The sequence below is a fragment of the Meriones unguiculatus genome, chromosome 21, assembly GCF_030254825.1.
Source record: "Meriones unguiculatus strain TT.TT164.6M chromosome 21, Bangor_MerUng_6.1, whole genome shotgun sequence".
NCBI lineage: Eukaryota > Metazoa > Chordata > Mammalia > Rodentia > Muridae > Meriones > Meriones unguiculatus.
This window is the reverse complement of record NC_083368.1, coordinates 11,770,088-11,797,849: the sequence shown is the minus strand read 5'-3', so window position 1 is coordinate 11,797,849 and position 27,762 is coordinate 11,770,088. Positions and strand designations below refer to the sequence as shown.

Below are 27,762 nucleotides of genomic sequence, written 5' to 3'. Positions count from 1 at the left end.
GTGATGAATGATGGATCCTAATTTCCAAGCAGAATATGAAGACATTACATCTCACAATAGACCTTCAAGCACAGGGTGTTTCTCGTGGCCCATACCTCTGAGCCGAACAGACTCATTAGGGAGGTGTCCACACACTAGCCCTCACTGGATGACACAATCATCTATGGAAATATACGAGGCACAAAGCCTTAGAAGATGCCTTACCGGTGTTAGAGAGGCCTCAAGCGTCTTGGGATTCAAGTGTCAGGATTTGAACTAACTGAGCTTGACAGGCTAAGCCTAAAATGCAGTGGGAAACAGCTCTGTGCTAGGTGAAAACACTAGTCTTCGCGGCGTAGCCATGAATTCTGACCAGGAAATAGAGGCAGAGAGAGAGAGACACCATGCCTGGCTGAAATGCCAAGATGCCCAAAGGTTAGAGACAGTAAAAACAGCAACTGGCATGTAAACACATTCTCAAAGCCACACTGCAGAAGTACATTCATCGAAATGTAAGTACAAGTAAAACAACATGCATCAAGACACAGACCTACACATGCTGGACGGTTTTTAACCCACTCATAAGGGTGTGTGTGGGTGCATGTGTATAATCTCTGTACTGGGGGGGTGAAAGCAGGACCAGTGTGGGCTATCATGAGATCTATCTCACAGAAACCAATCAAAAGTTAGTAACAATTGCTTAATGTAGTGTTCATGGGTATGAGGGAAGATAATCTTTACAGAAGCTGGCCAAATGCAGAAGCCCATTATGGTGGCTGCCTCTGGAGAAATTGAGAATCTGAACTAGGTATTCTTGCTAGTTTGTAAAAATTAATCAGTGAGTTAAAAAAAAAATCACTAAGTAGCTTTCATGGGCTAGATGCCTCAGTGGTTAATAACAGGAGCTCTTGCTGAGGACTGTTTGCTGGGCTGTTACCAGCTGGCTCATGACCACCTCTAAGATCCAATGACCAATTCTGCCATCTGTAGGTACTTCATACACATGGTACAGACATACACACAGGCAAAACACTCATATACACATATGGTTTGTGTAGCTCTGGCTGTCCTGGAACTTGCTCTATAGACCAGGCTGGCCTCAACATCAGAAATCAGCCTGCCTCTGCCTCCCAAGTACTGGGAGGAAAGGCATGCACCACCATAATTTAGTTGATGCAGCCCTACAGCCCGGATGGTTTGACCTCTGAAGTACAAAGGCAGACTGTGCTGGGTAGTGTCAGCACGCCCCACAAAGGCCCAATAGCTCACCTAGTCAAACAGCTTTTCCCATCCTGTTGATCTTTCCTGTGTGGCAGTCTTGCTTTGGCATAGCTGCCAAACATGAATGTTCCAAAACAGACCTACATGCCAGGGCCAGCTTGAAGATGATCAGAGAAGAGCTGACTTTTAAAAAAGAATGATGGAAGCCCTTTGTTGACAGTGTCATCAACAAAGGTGGCTAATTATACCAAGACCATCTTGTGCAACTTGTCATTTAATAAATGAGAAAAACAAAGCAGAGAAGTGAGTATCAAAGCTGGGGCTCATCTCCAGAATTTCCCCAGACTCAGTTATGTCTTCAGATCCTCATGGGCACTCATCTACTCACACTGTTGAGTGGAATGCAAAGAATGGGAATGAATAGAAACATCAAGAGCCAGACAATGTTGGCGATACTAACAGATTAAGTTGAAGTAAACCAGGAGATAGATGCAGAAAGGAGCAGACTAGAGCTAAAATCATTTTTTTTTTATAAGCATACATGTTAACGGCATGGAGCTCTACCTTAGGAAGCCCAGGCACAGAACAGTGTTAGGATTTAAGAACCCAAACTAAAGCCTATTGGGAGAAATGTTCAAGTACCAAGGACTTGGATTTGGGAACCAGCAGTAAACTTAAGAGAAGTCATGATAGAACTGAGGGATGCTGAGACAGTTAACAGAAAAATTAAGTAATAAATAATCAAAACTAGCCAGAGAAAAGATGAAAAACTAAAAATAAAAAAAAAAGAGAATCTCTTACAGAAAAGCTATTCAGTCTTTTAAAAATTTCCAACCTGACAAGGACATTATCTTACCTGAAACCATTTAACTCCATCAAAGCATGCCTCAAAAGGGCCTTCATGGCATAATCTTTAATCCCAGCACTCAGGAGACAGAGATCCAAGATAGCCAGGGCTACATACCACTGTCTTTAAAAAAGCCCTTCTGTTATTTCTAAATCCTGTGTTGTTTTCTTTTCCTAGTACTAACAGGTTGGAGAGATGTGATTCAATGGTAAAGCACTTGCCTTAGCATACACAAGTCCTAGTTTGATTTTCAGCAATGAAGGGTAAGGGGCAACAAACCAAAAGGCTTAAGAATATACCAATTTCCCTCTAGCACCTGCAACCTGGAAAACACTCCATCCCCCTCCAGATTCTGCTCCAGCCTTTCCTTTCTACCTCCATGCCCCCCCCCCCAAAAGCAAGTGGTACAGCTTGATGCAGAGACTGACTGAAGGTTATGCTGAGCACTAAGTAAATCTGTCCTTTGGAGAATGGCAGTGATTGGGGTGGAGGTGGATGTGGATCTGGCCTTTCCAAAATGTAAAGGCCCACAATTTCTCACCTGAGACTGACGCAGGGTAGGGTGTGAGATTTTGGAAACCTGGAGAAGCAGGTTGTCCAAGTGACCTATGTATCCATTCTTCTTTCTCGCAGGAAAAGACCCAGCCTATGGACAGTCTCCTGATGACCTGGCCCACTCCTGAAGAGCCTGAGCCCTTGATCATCAATGAGGTCCTTTATCAAATGGTCCCAGTCATCAGAAAACCCTATTGCTCCAAAAGAGGACAAGGGTTCCAAAGTTACTCTGCCTCCAAGGAAGACACAATATACATTGCTTCCAGTCCACAACCTACAGGAACTCTCAAAGCTGAGACAAGACAAATAGTGAATCTATACAAGGTGCTGGGAAGCAGGGACCCTGACTCAAAACTGGCCAGCCCCTTGACAGTCACCCCAGTGGACTACCTTCCCAGTCATGAAGGCTATTTACCCTCCAACATAGAAGACCTCTCTCCCAGTGAGGCTCCTCCAACTGATTCTTTAGACTTGGAGCATCAACACATTCCTCTTTCCATTTTTGCATCAAGCACTCTCCGCCCACTCACCTTCTGTGGTGAGAGGCTGACTTTAGATAGGTTAAAGATGGGGTATGACTCCCCCATGACAAATAATGAGGCTTGACACCTAGAAGGTCTGTATACCGCACTGGTACAATTACATCTATTTACCAAGTGCCTATTCAGTGGTCACCACTGTTAGTAGTACCAGGACAGTGCCTGTAGCTTCAGGACAGTGCAGACAAGCCCGCTGTCTCTAGATTGTTAGCTTCACCATCGGGACTTAAGTCTGGATAAGGACATGAAAGACACACATCAATACAGAAGAGCTGCCAAGACAGTCACATGCATTTGTGGAATACACACAATTTTCCCAAGGTGTTTCATAAACTTCTGCAAACCAGTATCAGCTTGGGAAATTGCCTCTGTGCCTTTACTCCTTGTTTCCTCTTGTCACAGCATTTGCTGTCTTCAACACCAGCTATCTCTGGGTCTAAAACCTCAACCTACAATAACGAAGACCTTACTGTTTTGCTTCTTGGTATGAGGGAGATAATCTTTACAGCATCCTCTCCTTTACAGCACTGGCAAATTAAAGTGCCACTCTAACTTAACCCTTACCAAAAGGAAAGGATCCAAGATCATTCTTTCTTAAAATGCCAAGCCTGATTTTATCTCCACCCAGTAACACTGAGTGACTACTTCCGTGTTTGGTACTTTGTTAAATGAAAGTATCTATTGCAAATTTGCACTTCCTTTTCTATGTGTCCATATAACCCAGTCCTGTAAACTATTCTCAGTCTCTGCCAAAATACATAAGCAGCTCTAGATATTGAAGCTATTTGGTCAGTTTTGTATAAATATCCTTGCTTCCTGTTATCACAGACTTCATCTCCAGTCCTTTTCAAAGTCTCAAATTCTTTCCACTTCTATTTTACCCTACCTAATCATTGTCCAGTGGTCCCACAGATTTGACATTTTGTTGCCTAACTCAAGAGTTTTGGCACCTCTACATCAATCAAGTGCTCTTAGTTGATTGCCAGAACAAGGCTACCATAGCTCAGCAGGCCAAACTATTACTAAGCAATAGTGAATTGCTGCTGTGCTAGTCTTGCTCACTTTCCTCTTCTCTCAAAGTCCTAAGTGATATTGAAGTCTTGTCAAGGTTTCACAACTCACTAAAGAATCCATGAGAGGGGGTTGGAGAAATGGCTCAGCGGTTAAGAGCAGTGGCTGCTCTTCAAAGACCCTGGTTCAATTCCCAGTACCCACACAGCAGCTCACAACTGTTAACTCTTTTTCAAAGGATGTAATGCCCTCACACATACATGCAGTCAATGTACATAAAACTAAAATTGAAAACAAAGAATTCATGTGAGGCCGAATGCCTCTTCTATGCTGTCCCTAAGGTTCCCACCCATCACTTAACAGTAGACTACAACCAACTTGGCAAGATCTCCAGTGTAGTGTCTGATTTTCACCTGTCACTTCACTTGGCCAATTCAGCTGGCTTCCTTCCTACTCCCTATTCCATCACAAGCTTTACCCAAAAAACTACTGAAACACCTTTTTTTAAAAATGCCTTAAAGGTACATTAAGCATGTCCCACTTTGCCTGATCTCTCAATGACTGTCAGAGGAACAGGTAACCTTTTCCTACTCTCTTTAAGTAAATTTTGCAATTTCCTGCAAAAATCTTTTTCCCCTTGACCTCTAGATAAAACTCCAAATAAAGTTCCAGGTCTTTCATTCACAGTATTTTTCAATTTTAAAATACATTCCATCAACTTAAATCTACCTTTTAATTAATAAAATTCCCCAATTCCCTGTAACCTAAATACCATAGTATGCACCGCCAAAAAAACAAAAAACAAAACAAAACAAACAAACAAACAAACAAAAAACCTCATGGCACCCTCCTTGGTCTTTCATTTTGTTTGCAGGTATTGGGGTAGAATCCAGTGTTGTTCACTGGAAAAAAAAAATCTCCACTGAGCTGTGTTCAAAACTTAGTTCAGGTAGGGATTGTTACTCTGACCCAGCCCAAAGTATCCCTTTCGCAAAAGGCAGGTTTTCTCCTAGCAGGCTAGGAGTGTCAAACTTAATCTCTCACCCCTTCTCTCCCTGGTCTTAACCATCACTTTATAGCTCCCACTAATAGCTACAACCTCAGCTCACCCATGTCCTAGACCAAGAAGAAATCCCAATAGCTACTCCGTTTTCTCACTATAGTCTGTTCTTTTGAGTCACCTGAAAGTTGTCAGATATCAAAGATTGAGCCCTTCTAAGGTTTATTTTCCTTCTCATGTTCACATTAAGCTTCTTTATGAAAAGCTTTACTTGAGAAGATAGAACATCTAGAGCAGAACACCTTCATTTAAAAGCTTAGAAAAGGCTTTCCTTTTCTAAAATAGAAAAGCAATTCAGACTGACAGCTCAGTGATTAATACTAGCCTATCACATACAAGAACTTAGGTTGGATTCCACAGAAGGGGTAAGGTGATGTTTCCAATCAGTGATAGAAACAATCAGTTCAAATTTACAGCTTACACCAAAATAAAATTCTAATAAACTATAAAAGACAAATAGAAAATGGGCTTTGTAATTGGGCATTTCATAATGATAACTATGCCTGTACATCAATGGCACAATGTACGTAACACCCATTGCGGTCAAGTGTAATTAAAGAAATGCAAAAGTACTATCTAAATACTTTCACATGACAGCAGATTACACAAGTTAGCCACTATTATTCAGAGAAACTGGCATTAGTGGACCCATTCTAAAGGCCAGCTGGATAATAAAATTCTAATAACCAAGTCAATCTTCTGCACAGCTAAAAGCAGCTTACTCTAAGAATGCGGGACCATTAAAATGGTGGTCCTCTGAAGACTATCTGTACAATAAAAATACTGCAACTAATAATGTACTCTAGCTGCATTATTTTTACTTCTAAAACAAAAACCTAATTAACTTGTACTGCTGCCACAGATTTCTGTGCCATTTCCTTTTTAATGATGGTAAGAACAAAAGCTATGCATGGCCTTGTGCATGTTAATGCTGTTAGCCTTTTACATTTTAATGTAACTAATTTAGGATAGGGCATAAAACTGACTTAAAAAAAAAGCATAGTATGTAGATAGTTCAGATTTAGAGCCATTTGCTCTTGCCAAGCACACAGGTTGCACTCCTAACACCAACATGTTATTTGTCGATTAACCCCAGCTCCAGACATGATGCCCTCTTCTGGCCTCCATGGTCATGGCAAGCACAGTACACATACTTACATCCTGAAACACCTATACATACAAAATGAAAACAAGCCTTAGCATTCCTGTTAAATCTGCCTCTGCCTTCTATACTAAAGTGAACACTTGGGACTGTCTGTGTAGGCTACTATTCCTGATACTAACTTCTGTATGTTATTTTAATTGGTTTAAATTATCATGACCAAAAGCAATGAGGGCCAAAAAGGGTTTCTTTGGTTTACTTGTCCTAACCACAGACCACGTGGGAAAGCAGGTCAGGAACTGAGGCAGAGGCCAGAAACACTGCTTACTGGCTTGCTCTCAGCACTCCTCCTCCAAGCTCCCACAGGAGCAGCCCATTAAGCTTTGAGCACTTGCACCATCTTCCCAAGGCAGCAAGGTCTACCACAGCAGTATTTGTCTTCTGGTAGAACCAATGTGTGTCTTCTGCTGTGATAAAGTCCTCACCAAGTCTACATTTACTTGAGAGTAAAGTGTTTATTTGGTTTATTCTTTCCAATTACTGTCCATCCATCACTGAGGAAAGCCAGAAAAGGAACTTGGAGGCAAGAACTGAAGCAAGAAGCCGTGGACTGGTTTGTTCAGCTTATTTAAAAGAAAACAAAAAACAAAACAAAACAAACAAACAAACAAACAAAAACAGGAATGGGGGGGTGAGGCAGCACCTCCCCCTTTAAGTGGGGCCTTCCCACATTAATCATTAACCAAAAACCACCAGACTCGACTACAGGCCAACTTAATATAAGCAATTCCTTAATTAAAGCTCCCTCTTCCCAGACAACTCCACTTGCGTCAAGCTGACAAAACAAAAACCTAACCATTACACTGATGAACAAAATAAACCATTACTAACCCTCCCGCCCCCAGATGTGAAGAGCTGGTTTTAAAGCAAGGCCTTGTTATGTAACAAGACTAGCCTTCAGCTTGTAATCTTAAATTCAGTACCACGAAGCCCAGCACTTAAGTCTTTAAACACTAAGAATAAACTTTCACCTCATAATTCTACCCAACTCACATACTTTATTTAAGCCAAAAAAGAGATGCCTTGGGGCTGGAGAAGTGGCTCAGTAGTTAAGAGCATTCTTTGCTCTTCCAAAGGATCCAGATTCAAATCACAGCAACCCACATGGCAGCTCACAACTGTAACTCCAGTTCCAGGTGATTTGACACCCTCACACCAATGCACATAAAATAAAATTAAATAAATTATAAAGAGATGCCTTAATATTGTGCCATAAGTTGTCAGTAAAAACTTTTTCTACACTCTATAGTGATTGTTATACTTGGTGGTTACTTTTTCAGAAAGTAAGCAACGATGAACACTATTAAGAGTGATTCTCATTAACTGTTCAAAAACCCTGAACATCAAGAATATTTAATTTTAAAATGCTATGAAAGTCTTTTAATCCCAGCACTCAAGAAGCTGTGGCCAGCCTGGTCTTGGTTTACAAAGCAAGTTCCCAGCCAGTAGGAACATATACTGCAACTCTGTTTTTTAAAACTGTAAAACATCTACAAAACTAAATATAAGCATGAAAAACTACACTCATTATTCACTTGCTAATTTTCAGATTTAACCATCCCTTTCACTGAAATGTGGAACTCTACACTATTTCATTTAAAAACAGAAGTTATAACTTTTATTCCATCACAAGAAAGATGACCATCTTCCCCACTAAAACTGTAGTAAACAATGGTTTCCCTCACCCTGTAGAACTCAATTTGATTAGATTCTTTTCAATTCCTGTAAACAGAAAATTGCTGTTTTATCTCCTCTGCTTTCTCAGATAAGTGTTTAGCTGGTAAGAGAAAGCATCTGTGCTATCCTGTAACTAGGAAATGCTGGTTAAGCTACTCAGTCAAGTTTACTAGCAACTTCCTCTCTTACTTTTTAGAAATAGATGCAGAGAGGCCAGGCCTATCACTATTAATTTTTAAAAAAATCTAGATTCTTTTTGTATAGTGACCAAGTGTTACTTGCTTTTACAGGCACAGCAAAATGCCAGGCACATACTAATAAATGCTAATAATATGCATTCACCATTCCAACCCCATGCTAAGAAACAATGACCTGTGCGGGTTTCTCACACAGAAAAGTTGTCTGACTTTAGGTTAGATGTCAGCATTTAAGTAAACCTTTTATGAATATGTAAGGTTAAAAGGTATATCAAGTTGAAGATAGTAGTAGAAATTTTGAAATTCAGGAAAATATGCGAAAGAGCTGCAATACACAGTAGTAAACATCTCTCAGGAAATTCGCGATGTAGACCTCCTTCCTGTTCAGCTTGTGATACTCAACAAAGCACTCTATAAATTAAAGTCAAATCCCACCAATTGCCTATCTAAAGATACAATGAACTTCAAAAGCATGTTCATGTATGCAATGGGAGAAAACTCACATATCTTCTTGAATCTATTTAGTCCCTGGCAAACGTCTAGCCAAATAAATTAACCTGGACCATTTTATTTTATGTGTATGAAAATAAATTTTTCAAAGTAGGTATTAGTAATAAATTTTAGAAATGACAACTGCAAATACAAGTGACAGTGAAAACTAATTCAAACCAACATTATCTTGTTTTAAAATAGCAAAATCAGGGGCTGGAATTGTAATTCAAGCTCTGAGGAATATAATGTCCTCTTCTGAACTAAGTGGGAATCTGCACTCAAAGGCTCAAAAACACAGACACAAACACTATCTTTTTAAAAAGCAACTCCTAGAAACCGCCTCTACGGTTTTTTATTATGGGCAAGTGGCTACCAGCTAGACACCTTAACCCACTTTGGGTTAAAGTGACAAGGATCGTTTTAAGAGTAGCATACTTAATGCATAGAGGCAAATAAATTTTATTTTAATTAAAGTAGCTCTTAATTTTGGCCTGGGATGACATCGCAGATCGGGGAACAGCAACAACAGACAATCGGGGCACAGCTAGCAACACCTACTGCCACTTAGGAATGCAGCCACTTATTTATCCCAACAAAACCTGACAACTTATGTTGAAGAATAATGCCTGGTGACGGAATGTGTGTCCAGGACACACAAATCCCTAGCACTTCAACCTAAAAATAAATGTAATAATAAACAGAAACATCTGACAACTTGTTTTGCTAACGCAGATACTAAGGCGTAAGGTAATACTTTACTGTCTTGTTAGCAGACACATTCAAGGCATACTAGCAGTCTGGTTTCTGGATACGACATTCAGATTCCTTTAACATTTACATACGAACTTCACAACAATTACAAAAGCTTGGGGTAGAATACTTTTCCTTTACTATGTTATAGCTCAGCAACTTGCTGAGCAAGGACCTGGATGGATACTGGGCACCAAGGTGGCCGAGGATGGGGGAAGCAAAACTGCAAGCATCACACGCATACAATACCAGTTAGCTCAAGGCCTGGCAGCCTGTCCAGATAGTCCTACGTTATCTTACCTTTAAAGTCAACATCAACAAGATTCTTGCAGCTTCACATTTAAAATTTTTAATACCTGGTTTCTTCTACCTGCTCTAAAGACAGTTTTAAAAATTCAACACAAAATACTTACACTTCACTTGCAAACTCAGTATAACATTTTTCTATTTCAGTCATCTCTAGTAATTATAAAAATAACAATCAGAAGGAATACGCAATAGTTTCTCTGCAAACCCATACCAAAAAATAAACCAAATACATTCACAACACTGAAAATTATGTGTCTTGAACTGAATAAAATGAACTGTAGTACCTGCTGGTACATTTAAGATCTCTGAACACGCCCAAATGGGACTATACCCTCCCCCTTCACCCCAAGCTGGAAACGTCCCAAATTTTCATCTGATACTGTTTACATTTAAAAGCATTCAAGCAGTTATATTTGCTCTTGAAATTATTGTACTAACTTCCCCAACTTTGTCATTTTAAGATAGCTATTCCTCAAATACAGGACTCAGCAAGTTTATATAATAAAAACCTCACATGATATCTAAACATTCAAAAATCTTAAAAGTAGCATTATCTTGGGAGTGCAGACATCAGAAAAATGGAAGCCAAGAAGCATATAAAGGGGCTCCCATTTGGTTGCTTTTATCTTTGAGGAAATGAGCATGAAAATAAATTCTTATTTTTCAACAGAAAATTTACCATTAGCTCTTGACATAAAGTGACCCTGAGAAGAAATTCACAGGTATCATACAGAACTAATAAAACAACTTCTTCAAATTCAGCCTAGTTTGAAAGTAACAAATGTTACTCTGATAGTAACAAAATGTTGCTATGTTGTTTTCTTGTGACAGCTTATCAGTGAGTAAAACTTGTATTTCTAAGAGCAGGTGTTTTCTCATGTTGCTGGAAATCTGTACTTAAAGACGTTACTATTAAAAATGAATTAAGATACTCGAAGGATACTGACCTAAGGGTGCATCTGCTACAAGTCTACATGGACTGATCCTTGCCTCTGAAAAGCAGGTAACTGAGCATGTGGAACGCCAGATATCAGCACTAGTACAGTCATGTGCAGCCTAAGTCACTAGCACAAGTCTATTAGAAAAAACCCAAAACCTTCTCTCTGGCAACCAGATTAATAAACGTTATTAGATGAATAAATGTGCTATGTAACATCTTTTAGATGTTACATAAAAACCAACCATCTAACTAGCAAATAAGACTTAAGATCTCCAAGCATTTTTATAATCACAACAAAAGTTTAAAAAAACTGACAACTGACAAGTCTTAAAACTTTGAATTAAACTCCTTCCCTGTTTAATCCATGTGAATAAAAAATCCTAGAAAAACCTTGTTTAAATCTTCTATGTATGTACTTTTAAATAAGCAGTGATGCTTCTGTTTAAAAAAAAAAAATCATCAATTACCTAATTTTCTAATGAAGGAAATGGAAACTGATACTTTCTGTGTAATATTTATCTGTCAGCTCATGACCAAATCGTAACATACAGGAAGTTCATAAACGAGACACTTGCTTCATATTTTATGGATAGTGATGCAGTTCCAAACTAAAAGCAAAGCTGGCTGTGAAATACTAAAGTTCAGATACTTTTCTATCTCAGCACACTAACCAATGAGCGCCCTTTGGTTTTTATAAAACAAGAATAAAGATTGATTATGGATAATCATTTTGATTTAGGGCCCTTTCATACAGATACCAAATGCTCAGATTCTTATTTTATATAAATTTAACTATTAGGCACTAACCAAACTAACTTATACCTCCCACTTTTTCAAGGGAAGATAGAACCCACACCTACAAAACTATTTTACTAGACACAGGTTGTATCTATCAACAATTAGTAGCTTAGAAATTCCAAAAGCACTGTTTAGTTTTACTTTTAAAATGGGGAAACCACACATTTTAAAAGTAAATATAGATGAATTAGGTATAATTTGAACCTAATAAACCATGCATGAGCCAAAAGTTAATAAACCAATGTGTTTTGAATTTGTTCAAGTACTGACATTTCTGTATAAAGATTTAGTATATATCAGCTATCATAAGAGGTGGAAAGAAAGTGTCAACTCCTAAATGAAAATATAGTTAAAATACACAGTGGTTAGTATTCCACACAGCATAAAATCTGGTAAATCAGAAGTTTACATGTCCCAGCTGACCATGTGTGAAAATGCAAAGCAGGTATTAAAACCAGTATTATGTCCAATATTTAAAACCAGCTTGTAATAAAAGGAACATCTAAATCCTTATTAAAAAACACAAATGAAGGGAAAGCTTTAAACTGGTACACACTGTTCACACCTATATTTCAAGTTTGGAAATGCATATTTGCAAGCAGCAATACAAAAGTATTCATGAAGAATGCATAATCTCTGAAAATTATGAAAACATCCCTGCTACCAATACATTTCTAAATACAAAACTGACTAACATATTTGTTACTTCTGTGTAGCTAGAGAAGTTCGTTTTCAAAACAGATAAAATTCAGTCTTTAGGTGTGAATGGTATGAATGACAGTCTTTTTTTTTTTAATTCTTAGTTGTTTGGGATCCTTAAGCATGCAAAAGCTTTGAACAGGAGGGTCCACAAAGGAACCAGTGTTGTATTATGGCATCCAGTTAGGCCAGAGCTGGGAATGCCTCTGGGTCATCTACATCAGGAGCAGAAGCACTTGACTGGGGAGGGAAAAAAAAACAAAAACAAGAAATTAACCACAATTCTCCAATCTCAACATTTTCTATATTTAGACACTGAAATCTAAAACCAAAACAAAACAACCAAACTTTGTGTTAAAACTACATAAAAGACCTCTGCTTTTACTTTAAAAAACAAAAGTATAAATCAGAATAAAACTACTAGGAATTATATGCAGGCCTTGTATGTGCTAGGTCAAGTGCTCTACCCCACAGTGATTCATTTCCTGACCCCCTCTTCAGTCAAGATTTTGCCCCTTGTAGCCTAGGTCATCCTCAAATTCATAATCTACCCTATTTCCCAACTGCTGGGATTATGGGTATGTGCTACCACACCAGGTTTACTTACGACTTCCTATCCACATGCAACATGTGGGTTCACTTTGTTACTAATTTTATACTTTTCACTTTCCAACATTAAGAGTGTTATCAATATAAAAAAAGCAGGTTTAGAAATCAGTACGCAATCATTTTAATTAGCACATTCAATGTTAAAGACAATCTTATATTTGGGGGCCACCACAACATGAGGACTGTTATTAAAGGGCTGCAGCATTGGGGGCGTCGAAAGAGAATCACTGAGGTAAGGTAACTTAAAAAATTACTAAGCCAGGGGTGGTGGTTCAGGTCTTTAATCCCAGCACTTAAGAGGGCAGAGGCCAGCCTGGTCTACATAATGAAGAGTTCCAGGACAGACTGATTACAAGTGAGTCACAGACTCAAAACACAAACAAACAAAATAAAAAATCAAAAAGCCACGAAAAGTCAAACAGTGGGAGTTTCTAAGCTACTAATTGTTAAGCACAAAAAGTCAAACAGTGGGAATTCACCATTTATTTCAAACTGAACAGTATCCTTTATACTTTGTCAACAGTCAACTGCGAATTCAAAACTCCTTGGGCATCAAAAATCTCATTAAAAACTGTTTTAGAGTAGAACAAAAATACCACTGAATTACACCTTTTGTTGTTGTTTTTCAAGACAGGGTTTCTCTGTATTGCCCTTGTTGTTCTGAAATTTTTGCTAACAGGTTGCTCTCAAACTCAGAGATCTGCCTGCCTCTGCCTCCTAAGATTGAAGGCATGCACCGCCTCCACCAGCTTGAATCCCACTCTTAAATAATGGCATAGACTAGTGTTTTCTGGGAAACTTCTGCAATCCTAAGATTGTTCTATAACTAGATTTACTCGGCAGTGAGGATACACCTAGGGTTAAAAAAAATTATACCAGCACACCAAGTGTTAACACAGGACCCTGACTCAATAGTATGGTTAATTCACCTCTCTGGCAGTATTACTCTAATCATTAAGGTACTTAAAAAAGAACCAAGGCCAGGTATGGTAGCACATGCATTTAATCCCAACATTTATTGTCAGAGGCAGGAAGACCTGAGCTCCAAGACAGCTAAAGCTGCACAGTGAAATCCTGTCTTAAATATTGTTTCTTGAAAATAGTTTATTTCATTTTTTATCCTCCACCCTCCAAAATCTAGCCAGGAATCACTTTCAAGTCCTAAATTGCTTAAAACAGAAAAGGCATCTTAAAAATCACCTTATCAGTCCTGCTGCCACGGTTTGAACGACCACCACGGCCACGGCCACCACGTCCTCCCCTGCCACCACGTCCTGGGCGGCCTAGGTCTCCGAAATTGATCTCCAGTTGAGACGTTATATCATTTGCTGGCTTCCGGAAATGATGGTCCATAACTGAATCTTCAGCATGAGCCTAAAATGTTAAACGAAGGCCCTTGGGTAATTAATATAAAAGTAATAGTACAGAATTTCTATATGTGCTCTCTCCCCTAAAAGACTAATTATCAATCCTGTATTTTTGTGAATAAAAATATACCCATTATCTAACTCAACAAATAAGCTCATTTGGGTATTTAGGTAGTAACCTTGAAGAATGAATTTTAACTTTCCTTTAATCACAATTTCTTTGAATTGTAGGTGATACCAGTATATTAATGGCACATAAGACAAGTTTTACTCTAGTCCTCAATCTTCAGCACTGAATCCATGTGACATTTAAAACAGATCCTTCACATTGGGATTCCAATGTGAATCCCCGATGATGTTTGGATAGAAAGCAGGTAGTTTCTATTAGTGATAAACCAGAAGATTTTATTTTAAAAATAGTCTATCAAAGTAGAACCTCCTACCCAAGGCTGAATGTACACAGGACTTAAGTTTTGTTGTTATATACAATTACTGGTTGAGCAAGCATGAATACCTCAAATACCAAAAAAAAATTTTTTTTTTACATCCGCGATTTTCAAATTAGGAATACTCTGAGCAAATATTCTAAAAATCGGAAACATGTTTGGTTTCAAGCGACAAGGGTTACTCATCCTTCATTGTTCCCCCACATAAATTGCCAACTTCAAGTCAAACAATATAAACTTTACATAAGAGACCCTTGGAACTATAAATAAATCCACTAAAGACTTTACCAATAAATGAGGTGTTACAAAACTAGAATCTTCCTTTATATATAAGCTGTATGTCTCAGAATGGAAAAATAAATAAACAAACTCAGTATCACCTAATGCCTGATTTTTATATATTCTACATGAATTTAGTTTTAATCCTTGGGTGAAAAGTTTACACTAATCAAAGTTGATATTTTCTTATTAATACTCATAAAATCTATTTTTGAAGGGTAATGAATACCCTATTCTTTCTAGCTACCTGAGATATCACAGCTGTTATTACTTTAAAACACAAATGAACATTGTTTACATTCATGTCCGTACACTAATATCCAAATTAAATTCCATTCCTTAAATTTTAAGGAAACCTAAAAATGACAAATATAAATTACAAAGGAACTAGGTAAATTAAAAATCATTTTTATAGCTTGTCTTTTTATCTCGGTTTAAATAAATGTTTTGTATTTCAAACCATTGATATCATTTACTAAATTTCTAGAAGCAAAACAAGCTCAATTATATACATTTGAACCTGGATGGGTTTACTACAAAGAAGTTTTGTTGCTCAGGGCACATTCCTAACTTTTAGGTTGACTTCTAGAATGTGAAGACACAAAACAAATAAACCCATTCACTCATCTTTGTAGAGCACCTAGCATATTAACTTGCTCTGCTCTCTGTCAGTACAATGATTTAGTTCATCATTCCCAAAAGCTCCTTTCTTTCATCTTAGAAGCACCCCATTATTTGTCATATAGGTCGTGTAAGTGTTAAATAAACCAGTAAGCCCATATTTAAACAAGTATTCACATCACAGAGGCAAAAATAAATGTATGAACCCAAAGTGCTTGATAAGTAAGAACATCAAGTTTCATTTTTTTCAAAACCAATTATGTATATTTTAATTTTCAAAATTTGTTAATAATGTCTTCTTACTTTGCATAATAAAGCAGTCCCCTATTTATAAAATATAAAATATAGGACTGAAACCAAACAAGTACCAAACCCTGCACTATATGAGGTACTAGGTAACTGATGGGCAAGCAGAACACACAATGGAGATACAGTTGTAAATAAATGACTCACAGCCTCAGACAGTGCAGGAAAATGCTAAGCCTCTACTATACTGTTCAGAATTGCATGCAATCTAAAATTACGAATTTCTACAATTTTTCTATTTAGTATTTTTGGAACTCAGTTAATTTCAGGTTAGCTAAAAACAAAAGAAAAAAAAATCATACATAGACAGGACTACTGTAGTTTTCCCGAAAAGTTCAGAGTAAAATATTTCAAATTGGCACACATCTTAATACACTGACGAATTACCTAATATTACAACTAGATTTTTCATGTTAACACAGATTGTCATTTTAAATAGAAAGTTCTACATTACAATTTTCATAGTTCAATCAGGATTTCCATCTATACTGTTCTGCTCACACAACCCTAACAATTTTATCTGCAAGAATTGGGATAAGAAAAGTTCTAATGAATCAAAATGTGCTTCTAAAAACTTGATATTTAAGACAATTTCCTCATTTTATGAAATAAATGTTAAAAAACATTCCTTCTCTAAAACCAACTCATTTCCATTAAACAATGTTTCTTATATTGTCCTCAGCCATTTCTATGTCCAACAAACCAAACTGCATTAAGAGCTACAAGTTATGACTCAATGGCAGAAAAAGTGGTTTTTATCATGTTCAAATCCCTGGGTTCAATCTCCAAATAGCAAAAGTAAGTGGATAAACAAAATCTTATTAAATCTGGTACATTACAGGTTGCCTTCCTAACATTTAACTTTACCTTGGGGTGACAGAATCTGACATGAATAAATGTATGTATCAAAAAGGCAGCAAAAGCTGCTAGAGAAAAATAAATTATATCTGAAATAATGTGTTCAGCTAGGTTCATATTTACATAAGCCGTAGCCACCAACATGACTTTCTCAAATTTTACAACAGTTTCCATGTTTCTTAGATAAAAATTTTATTTAGCCTTTATAAGACATCATTCCATAATAAAGAAAAACACTAAATATTTTGAGTTGTGAATATTTTTCTTTCTGAGCAAGTTATCTACATCAAATAAGCCTAAAATAAACCTTAAAAGTTATCTGTATTGGCTGAGCAGAGATGGTACATGTCTTTAATCCCAGAACTTGGGAGGCAGAAGTAGGTAGGTCTGAATTCAAAACCAGAGCAAGTTCCAGGGCAGCCAGAGCTACAAAGAAAAACCCTATCTTGAAAAACCAAGTTACCCATATAAAAATTAAAACAAAAGTTATGATTTAAGCCACATCTGAACCAATTTAAACAATTTTAACTTTACCTCTTCACTTTTTGATTTATGCAGAACAAATCCCTTTTTCCATTGTCCATCAGCACCTTCATTTGGTTTTCGGATATTAAATTCTACTTTTGCTCGGTCTTTATTTTGAATAGCTTTCCATTCATCCAAAGTCATCTCTTTTGGACCCTCTTCCTTAACCTCTTCAACTTCGTTCTCCCTGTTAAACAGATATTTAAATTTTATGTCTGATACTAATTTGTAGAAAAAACTTTGGGGGCGGGGGGGACTGTAGAGATGGCTCAGAGGTTAAGGGCACACACTGACTTGGCTACTCTTCCAGAGAACTGCGGTTCAGTTCCCAACACACAGATTAGCTCACTATTCCCTAACTCCAGCTCCTGGAGACCCAGAGCCGTCTTATGAACTCCCTAGGAAGACAAGCAAATGGTACACACACATATATGTAGGCAAAACGCCCATATACATAAAACAAAAAAAGTTTAAGTATATATGTATTTCAGATTACAAGAAGGATATTGACTCTGTTGGTAAGGTTAGCAAGACTTCAGGAGGAATCACGGCTTTCTTTATAAGTCAGATCACCATGCAGCATGGGAGACTAGTCTATTGCATACTGATTTGTGAATACAGATCTTACAACCTGCTTTCTTCCATGAATACTTACCTTGAACAATATTAACCTATTAATACACATTTCTTTGAAACTATAAACTGTGTCCTCTTGTATAATTAGTTTGTCTACTTGCTCCTAAAACAGTGTATGCAGTGCATGCAAAGGCCAATGTTGGTGTTTTGCCTAAGAATTCTCTGCTTTATTTTTCAAGACTGTGATCTTGCCTTGAACCCAAAACTCACCAACTGGCTAGGCTGGCTGGCCCATGAGCTCAAGAAACTCTTACCAAACTCCAGTAGGAAGTAAGGATGGTCAGACATGCACGCACCCATGCCTGGCTTTATGTGGGTGTTAGAGAGGTCTTAAAGCTTGAGCAGCAGATGCTTTACTGACTAAACCATCCCTGCCCCACCATTTTCATTTCATATAAAAGCCTAATTTCTACCATCTGACTCTAACTCTCAAACTAACCAACCTCTAACATATGGACAGGAGACTGAGGCTTCACCAGTAATGGGACTGTCCACAAAACAAATTTCAGTATTAATACCAAAATTGTTATTTCCCAACATAAACCCCAGGTTTTAACTATTTTAATTATCTGCTCCCCTTTCAATATAAAGTACAGGCCTAAGAATCCATTATCTTAGACTAATTCCAAATGCCAGCAAACATTTGGAAAATGAAATGAAAGAAAGTGTTTTAGTTTAGCATCACTGCTAAACTACCTTTATGTAGTTTTTTTTGTATTTGGACAGATTCTATCTTATAACATCCTGGAGCAAATTTACAACATTTTACAGATAGAACCAAACCTTTGGAACAGTCCTAGTGATTCACCAATTCTGACAGTAATATCTACCTTTACAGACTACTGGAAGTTTTGCTTCTAAAACTTAAATCCTTAGAATAAGAGACTATATTCAGTTTCCCCCCTTCTTTACTAAGAGACTTCTCTGAAGTGGTAGGCATCATCTTCATTAGAACAATTACTCCACACTGGCCCCAAATTCCTATCTACCGGCCTCTACCTTCCAAACGCTAGAATTAAAGCTATGCTCCACCACCACCCAACATAATATAAATTCTCATGTAGGCATTCCCATTTACTTTTATACATTCCGGCAATTGTTTTCCTTATTCCAACAAGCCCAAGAAATACAATGCTTCCTATCATTAAGACCTGCTCACCGACGGGATGTTTTGGTACATGCCTTTAATACCGGTACTTGGGAGGCAGAGGCAGGTGGATCTCTCTGAGTTTGAGGCCAGACTGTTCTACAGAGTGCGCTCCAGGCTACACAGAGAAACCCTGTCTCGAAAAGCCAAGACTTGCTCACCAAAACAGCACTTTATTTCTTACTTTTTTTTTTTTTAATGTAGCCTCAGAGGGTCTCAAACTTTCTATGTAACTAAGACTGGCCTTGATGTAACTGATCAGCCTGCATCCACCTTCCAATGCTGTAATTATGACCTTTTGTCACCGTGTCCCCCATCAGAGCTATTCTTTGGGGGAGTAAGTTTAGAAGGAAGACTCCCTTCTGTGACCCATCTGATGTGGACGGACATTCACTATCCCATATGAAGTGGCAGGTCCAACAGCTCCAAGTAACAAAATAGAAAACCAAAAAATGAATCCATATATTCACAGCCAAGTTATTATTATGTTCCGTAAGAACATACACTAGAGAATGACAGTCTCTTCAATAAATGATACTAGGAAACTGTTCCCTAGACTTTTTCCAATGCCCTATACAAAACAAACTTATCACTTAAAAAATTTAAATGGACTGAATGGGTAGTGGTACCACGTGCCTTCAACCCCAGCACTAGAGACAGAGAAAGTAGATCTTGTGAACTGAAGCAGCCTGGTCTATGTTTTGAGTTCTAGTCCAGCACCACAAAATAGTGAGTTTGTCTCAAAAACCAAACAGGACTTGGGAAATGGTTCAGCAGAAAATGGGTTGCCCATTCACCAACAAGTAATATAAGTAACAAATGCAAACAGCTCATCAACAACAAAAACCAATCTGACAAAAAAAAAAAAAAAAAATGAATAAATGAAGGCAGGCCAGCACTTGGGAAGCATAGCTGCTGGTTCAAGGCCAGCCTGTTCTACAAAGTGAGTTCCAGGGAAGCCAGGACTGTTAACACAGAAAAAACCCTATCTGGAAAAAAAAAAAGAAAGAAAGAAAGAAAGAAAAAGAAAAGAAGGGATGGAGCGGTTGTTTTAATTTAAAGCCTCAAACAAACAAAACCCACAGGGCTAAGGATGTAGCTCAGATGGCAGTGCATACCGAGCACCTATGAGGCCCTGAAATGAGTCCTAGCAATGCAAAGGACACGACCGGGCACACCTGTAGTCGCTGCACTTGGAAAGGATCATATGTAAGCAAAGCGATCCTTCATTACATAGTCCAAGGGCAGTCATGAGAACCTGGCTAAAAAACAAACACCATCAAAATCACAGTCAGATCATCTCATCCTAGTCATAATGGCTAGCAACAGAGAGAGAAATAAATACTGGTGAGGGTGCAGAAAAAAAAAAAACCCTCTCAAACAATATCAGAAATGCACATCAATACACCACAATATAAAAAAATAAAACCCTAGAAATAGATGTAACAATTTCACCATTTGAAATATAATGTATTGAGCTAAACTTTTCCTGGATAGACACGAGTAAACATTTATTCACTCCAGATCAAGCACATACAAAAGATAAAGATATTACTCCACCTGTGTGGTGGACCAATGAATTTCATTAGTTATTTGTAAGTGTACGGGTGAGGATTTACTTATAGGAACACAGGAAACTTATGAGTAGTAACACACACACACACACCTTGGCCACCATCCCTTAGCAGTCATTAATGGCTTACATGTACTCAGAGAAGGGGTCCTGAGCCCACCTGGCAAGCCCCACTTGAACCAATCAATGTTAGTTTAATAGACACTGCTGATTTCAAGACAGCAATGCGCTTGTCATGCCCCGCAGATTTAGTTTCACAACATATCCAAAGGAAATAAAATCAGTATGCCTAAATATACCCACAGCCCGCACAGTCCAGGATATCCAAGGCCCTCTCCTGGCCTCTGTAGATACTGCATGGATGCAGTGCACTCAACACATATACTCATACACATCAACTTTTTAAAAGGCTGCTAATGAGCTAAAAACACGATCATTGCTTTTCATGGTTTCAAAAAGTGTGCTGTTCGAAATTCACATGAAAAAAACTTAAAAGAACTGGACCAAATTTTTGCCAAGTCTTTTTTCAAGTTGTCTAGTTTTTGTATTTATAACTGGAAATGTTGAGATTGCTCTGAAGTATGACTAAACACTAAAAATACCTCTTGGTTCAGTTTTTAATTCATCCCACCTATTCAGAATAGCACAGCTATCACTGGAATTAGCCTTATCAATTAAGCTCAAATGCAAAGAACTTTGTTCCTTTTCTTCATCCTCAGATTAACAACTGGTTATTTTTTGTGGTTCAGGCTAAAAGGCTTTCCTTAAAATACATATATTCCTTAACCTTTCTAAGGTGTATGAAAACAGCACAATTATCAAGCCAACAATACATGTGTCATGGTAGGTAGCACACTCCTGCATCCTCAGTACCTCGAAAGTGACAGGAGAATCCTGAGTTCCAGGCCAACCTAAACTACACAGCAAGACAGTGTCTCAATAGAAAAAAGTCTCATCTTATGCATGTGCCATCAAATAAGTGCATTAAATCACAGTTGTTTTATTAATAAAACCAAGACATTTCCATATTGGAGCATTACTTCCTTACACAAAACCACTTACTTATTTTCAGTGTCTGCCACTGGGTGCTCTTCACCTTCAGGTGTTTCCTCAGTCACATTTGATTGATCCAAATCACTGCAATTATAAGATATTTGTTTCTGAATGTATTTGGGAGACTCTCTAAGGAAAGAAAGAAAAAGAAAGGCATCTAGGTCCATTTACATGTATCCAAAAGTCTTTCATACCAAAATAAAAAGTCTTAATTTTTATGTATTACTAATTTTATTCTATTTCTGATTATTTTATTTTCTAGTTGATCTTTAAGAGAAAACAAATTATTCCACACATAAATTTGTTTATACACTTTTAAAACAAGGCTTTATAAGTCAGACACAGTAGTAGAGGCCTATAATTAACTACATAACAAGTTAAGGCTAGCCTTGACTACAGAAAACCCATCTCAAAAAATATTTTTTAAAAAAAAATTCAAAAGCTAAAACCAAAAGACAGTTTATCAAACTTTGAAAGAACAAGACTACAAGAGGCAGAGTTAGAACTATTAATGCCATGACATTGCCAGCATCTTCATCACAGGGGCTTCAGGAAAAGCCATACATACCTACTACCAAAACAAAACTATCAATATATTTAAATATAAGAAAAACTGCTCATTTAATATAAAGTTAAGCGTTGAGACAGAACATCCATTCTTGCCTCAGGAACAAAATTTAAGCATTGACAATTCACTAGTAAGTTACAGTTTTGGTTTCACGGGAATTATTTAACTTTATATATCTATATCTATACATATATATTTATATAAATCAGAATACCAACGTTAATTCATCTTTGACAGTTCCCCAGTTGTGAGATCCGCTACCTCCACGTTTGTCCTCATGCTTCAGGCCACTGTAATGTGAAAAAGAACTAACAAAACTGAGTTAACATTATACTCTTTAGTTCTAGAAATTCAAATTTTGTTTTTATGAAACAAGCACATTAAATCTCAAAATGCAACAATCAATATAAGACTTACGATCTATCACTTCCGCTATGCCTGTCAAATTCACGTTTGCCACGAGAATCAAATCCATCACCTCGGCCCATTCCACGGCCTCGGCCTCCTCGACCCCTTCCAAGACCACCTCGCCCTCGGATAGGCCGTTCAATAATCGGTCTATAAAGCAAATTTAGTAATTATATATCTAATGTTTACAGAAACAGGAAAAACCCACTCAGAGCTTAAAAAGACAGAATATGCTTACTGGCTCATAACCAACTATATATATGGTGTAAAATTTATCTCTACTTATCTAAGGGAGATTTAGAGACTGCTTTACTACTCTTTAAAGCTGCTAGGACACACACACTTACGCATTCACTGCATGTCACACTGCTATTGACCAATATACCTAAAACTACACTCATCACATGTAGTTTGCATACGATGAGTGACAGCCAATACCACTGTCCTTTTAAACTCAGTATCTGGACAGAGGAAGGAAAAGTGGCTACTGACTCAAGTAAAACATTTACTCTTAGTTCTAACTTAAAACATGTTATTCAAAAGTTAATAAAATACTGTTGTGCTTAACAACATATTCACATTTGTCTGAAATACACATTAAGTAATCACTCCAATTTATAGCTTTACATTAAGATCTAACTAAGAGTGACAAATCAAGAAAACCTTGTTTACGCTTACCTATCAACTGAAAATTCACCTCCTTCACCCTTTTCTTCAAGTGGCTTTTCAAATCTTCTTTCACGAGGTGGTCGCCTTTCTGCTCTCCTATCAAGAATTTTCCCATCACCCTGAAGTTGTTGATCAGGTCTTCTTCCAACTCGCCTTATTCCTTATGACAAATAACCAGCATAAGCAAATCACTTTTACAATACAAAAAGTCTATGCTAGATAACTAACCCTGATGAGCATCACCTAAGTATAACACACTAGGACATCTTATTCAACAACAAACGTCTCAAACTCCACCTACAAGTATTTTGCTTCTCACAGACATCACTGGGCACCATCTCTCCTTACTTTCCAAAAAGCCAGTCTCTTAGTACAGAACTTCAAACTTAGTACAGAATTTCAAAATATGTCCTTTGAATGTTTCAATCAAAGGCCATATTTTTGGCTTTAAAGACATCAAAAGTAATATAGTAGCCATTCATAATTAACCAAGCACTGGATATTCACTAACATGCACCTTAGAAGAATGACTAATTCACAGTATATTATTCTATGTAATCTGAAGAGGGAGGCAATAGAGAACACTTCATTCTATAAAATTATAATTCTGAAATGAAAACAAAAGGCACTTGTAAGTTCTAGGAACAACTCCCTAATTTTAGATAGTTTTCTGAGCTAGACATAGTCCCTGTAACACTAACACTAGAAAGACTGAGGCAAGGCAGGCTTGCAAGTTCAAGGTGGATCTAGATTACGAAGAGATCATGCCCCAACTCCACCCCAAACAAGCAAACAGAACTATTTAACCAGGAAAAAAAAAATCTTCCTCAGACATGAAACATTCAAAGTATGTATGTATACACAAAGCATGTATACACATATCTCTATACATATTACTAAATCTAACTTTAAACACTATTATGAAACCATTAAATACTTCATTATTAGTATGGATAGAAAGTCCTTTTCTAGATCTACTCTTTCACGTATTATCAAAGCATCTTCACAAATCAGACACAGAAAGGCATTCTTTTAGCAATTACATACTGAGGTTGTGATTATAGCTCATTACCAGGGTGTCAGTATCATGCAGAGAGAAAACTATGGCATTAACTGATATTTAAAGCATAAACTAATTCTCCTGCCTATTTTGTGTTTCTGATAGCATAGGAAATTCATATAAGTTGAACTATTGGTAATCTTAAGGACAAGTTGATGGTTAAAAGTATGCCTAACATGCTCTAATTACCAAACCACAGGTTTTGACAGGCAAAACAACAGCTGAGAAACTGTTTTTGAAATAATATGAATAATTCTAAGAAAATGGAACACCATCAAAATATCTTTTAACTATAATCATATACTAAATGTGTGATTCTTTAATAATAGAACTCATTCTCTGTAAAGTCTCAGGACAAGCCCTAAATGTAGAGCTTATACCAAGACATTTACATCAATTTCATCAGAAGTACAGTGTATTAGGGTGGAGCTATGGAACCAGCTCAGCCCCTGTAATGATAACACACCCAAGGAACAATGGCCTGTTTCTCCACCCAATATTCAATGAGGCCGACATAATCAGAAAAAAACTTATTAAAACTCATCAAGGGATTGGGAGCGTAGCTCAGTGAGAGCGCTTTTGCCTAGTTTGCAAAACACTGGGTTCTACCACTATCACTACAAAAAAAATAAATAAATAAACTCATCTTATGAAAAATGATACTTACTGAAGAAAAAAAAAACTATGCAAGTTTCTTTTACTGTACTTACCTATACTTGAGTTTGTAACTGCACTAATATCCAGGGTTGGTTTTTCTTTACATAAATCCAAAAACCTACACTTAATGATATTTTGCCAATTCTCAAGTTCCTCAAATAAACAAAAGCTACAAAATTTATGTGAGGGAAACATTACTTTCCAGCACTGTGTTATCGAGACATAGGACACATCATATGCTAACAATTATTTGCATTCTTAGAGGTGGGTATTTTGTTTACAAGTCTACCAACCACCCCACAGCACGGACTAGCATATCTATTCAAAATTTCCCCTATGCAGATATAGCCTTGTTTAAAGCAACCCTGGGGTTGGAGATATGGGAAGCACAGACTTTCCCCAGCATGGGCAAGGTCCTGAGTTCACTCCCCAATACCACCAAAAAAAAAAAAAAAAAAAAAAAAAGAAAGAAAAAAGACTTCTGAAATACTAAGAAAAAAATGATGATGACCACTAATCCACTAATGTAAGTTTTCTGAAGGGCTTTAGTAAATAACAAGCTTAAATCCTGGCTACAAATAAAATGTCCTATATTTATGAGTTACAATAGTTTCCAATCATAGATTGGCTACTCGATGAAGAAATTGAGTAATTTATAATCAAGCTTCATGCTTTGAACATTTTTAATGAGTGAGTTCACCTAGCTGGTGTGTTTTATTTAGATTCAACTTATTCGTGTACTTTCTTGAATTAGAGTCATCAAGGACGTAAATTTTAGCAGTTTAAAACACACCAGCCAGTGTTCCTTAACACAGGATTTAAATTCCTTATTCAACTGTGTATAATGTCAAGAAGATTGATCAGAGAAGTACTTCTGCCAACTGATGTTTTCTAACATTCCAGACTATACTGTCCCTTCCAAATCTATTATTAACACAAGAATTCTTCCCTGTTTTTCAATGAACTAGGTACTGGATGCTTTACTCGAAGCTTAAAAAAAAAAAGAAAAAGGCACTCCCCCCCCAAAAAAAAACCTTACTTCAAAACCTAGCACAACCCAATGAGAAACAATTCCTTTCGTGAGCACGTGGCAGTAGGACGCAACTTTAACATCGAATAGCAATTTTAAAGATTTGCAGGTTCTATTTGTATTCCTACCTGCTATTGGTTTTGCCCTCTCTTAGCCCCTATTTGCTTTGCCTTTTCACCCAAAATAAGGCAGTAATGGGAAAGAATGGTAAAATCAAACAACTCTGAAACTTTCAGTGCCCTGGAAGACGACTAACCGCCAATGAAGCCTTGACCACGCTTCACGCACGTGCGGAGGAAAAGCTGCAGACTCTACAGAGCTCTGCTGCCTGGCCTTGACAGGCTGGGCACTCGTTTCACGAACCACGAGGCCAGAGCAGGAAAAGCCCATGACCTGGGGCTTCACCGAGCTGGGAGAAGGGATCGCGACAGGACAAGGGTTCTGCTAATGCCCGGTGTTCACGCAGAACCCCCACTCAAACAGTGGGGCCGAATCTCCCTCCTCCCCAACAGTTGAATCCACTCCAGTAAGTTTCAGGAAGCATAACACAAGAGCGAAAGGACTCAACAAAAAGCACACGTGGGAGCCACACAGCACCTCCCTGCACTCCGGAGTGGAAACTCCGAGCCCTTCCCGGAGGTCCCCCGCCATTGTGGGACAAGATGGCAGGCCGGAGCCCGGAGCAGTCGGCGGCACACGGGAGCACCCCGGGCGGGAAGCGGTGCCCGCGCTCCGTCCCGGGCGCCGAGAGCCAGGAGGCCAGCGCTCGGCGGAATCGGCGGGAACGCCCGGGACGCCCTCTCGGAGCACGCTCGGTCCGCCCGCGGCGGGAAGGCTCCCGCCGACCTGCAGGCGGCGTGGACTCGGAGCAAGCCATGCTCCCGGCCGGCACCGTGCGGGCCCCGGGCCCGGCGGCCCCGCAGCTGCACCGGGGGCCGGCGGCGCGCGCCCCGTCCTGCCCGCCAGCCCGGGGTCCCCACCGCCTCGCCCGGCTCTACCTTCTTTCTTAAGCGCCACCGGCGGCTGCGTCTCCTCCTTTTTGTCAGCCACGCCGATGCTGGGGGGCAGCGGGTTCTTGCGATCTTTCTGGGACTCTTTACGCAACTGTTTCCCCGCCGCGTTGGAGTTGGTCTGGGCCGCGGCCTGAGCGGCGCTCTTGGCCCCGGGGCCCCCAACGCCGCCCCCGCCGGCTTCTTTTTTCTTGTTCTCTGCTGCCTTCAGTACCTCGAAAGGGTCCGATTCGTCGTCAAATAGCTGGTCGAATCGGTTGGTGACCACGCAGCCGAAGCCTTCCTGTAGGTGACCAGGCATGATGGTGGCTCGGCGGCGCGTTCCTCCACGGATTGCAGCGGACCGCGCCGAGCCAAAAGCGCCTGCTTCAGCTCTTCCCACAAGATGGCCGGGCCGAGAGAGGGGGGCCGCCTTCTCTTCCGGCGCCAGGCACATATCCGGGAGCGGCCTGCGCCGCACAGCACCATGGGTCATGTAGGCCACAGCCCATTATCCTGGGGCGCCTGTCTGCTCCGGGACCACAACTCCCAGCGTGCACCGCTCAGCCACTCTTCGCGCGCGCCTGAGAGGCGGGATCTCAGGGAAAGAGTGCGGCGTGCTAGCCGAAGGTGGGGAAGCGTGTGCTGGGCGGAGTTCTGCCACCTGCTCTTGTCACCCTTAAACTCTCGGTCTTTAGCCACCCCCGAAAATAGGAAGACGCGAG

General features: G+C 38.8%; 2 protein-coding genes and 1 pseudogene across 7 annotated transcripts in view; 2 read left to right on the top strand and 1 right to left on the bottom strand.

The window, feature by feature from the left end:
- Il12rb2 (interleukin 12 receptor subunit beta 2) overlaps nucleotides 1-4,964 on the top strand; it is a 62,724-nt gene extending 57,760 nt beyond the window's left edge. For all 3 annotated transcript variants that reach the window (XM_060373739.1, XM_021648994.2, XM_060373740.1), the window contains one exon: nucleotides 2,681-4,964. In XM_060373739.1, the coding sequence (XP_060229722.1) occupies nucleotides 2,681-3,208 (528 nt within the window). In that variant the 3' untranslated portion in view covers nucleotides 3,209-4,964. The remainder of the gene's footprint in view (nucleotides 1-2,680) is intronic.
- A 7,112-nt stretch (nucleotides 4,965-12,076) lies between these two features.
- On the bottom strand, nucleotides 12,077-27,478 carry Serbp1 (SERPINE1 mRNA binding protein 1). Of its 4 annotated transcripts, none has more exons than XM_021648988.2 (8): nucleotides 27,047-27,478; nucleotides 23,311-23,461; nucleotides 22,642-22,782; nucleotides 22,443-22,532; nucleotides 21,666-21,785; nucleotides 17,257-17,434; nucleotides 14,046-14,219; nucleotides 12,077-12,476 (listed from the first exon to the last, which is right to left on the bottom strand). In XM_021648988.2, the coding sequence occupies exons 1-8, from the start codon at nucleotides 27,357-27,359 to the stop codon at nucleotides 12,420-12,422; spliced, it is 1,224 nt and encodes a 407-aa protein (XP_021504663.1). In that variant the 5' UTR covers nucleotides 27,360-27,478; the 3' UTR covers nucleotides 12,077-12,419. The 4 variants fall into 4 exon arrangements, with proteins under 4 accessions (XP_021504663.1, XP_021504666.1, XP_021504664.1 ...); XM_021648991.2 differs by having other exon boundaries at nucleotides 21,666-21,740; XM_021648989.2 differs by having other exon boundaries at nucleotides 22,443-22,514.
- LOC110558429 (putative elongation factor 1-alpha-like 3) overlaps nucleotides 27,444-27,762 on the top strand; it is a 105,185-nt pseudogene continuing 104,866 nt past the window's right edge.

Excerpts from the sequence above, each read along its gene's own strand:
- Serbp1 (XM_021648988.2), bottom strand. The coding sequence starts at position 27,359 with ATGCCTGGTCACCTACAGGAAGGCTTCGGCTGCGTGGTCACCAACCGA. Across the intron at positions 23,462-27,046 it reads GGTGGCGCTTAAGAAAGAAG|GAATAAGGCGAGTTGGAAGA; the intron begins GTAGAGCCGGGC and ends ATTTGTCATAAG. Across the intron at positions 12,477-14,045 it reads GTGGCAGCAGGACTGATAAG|TCAAGTGCTTCTGCTCCTGA; the intron begins GTGATTTTTAAG and ends TTCCCTCCCCAG.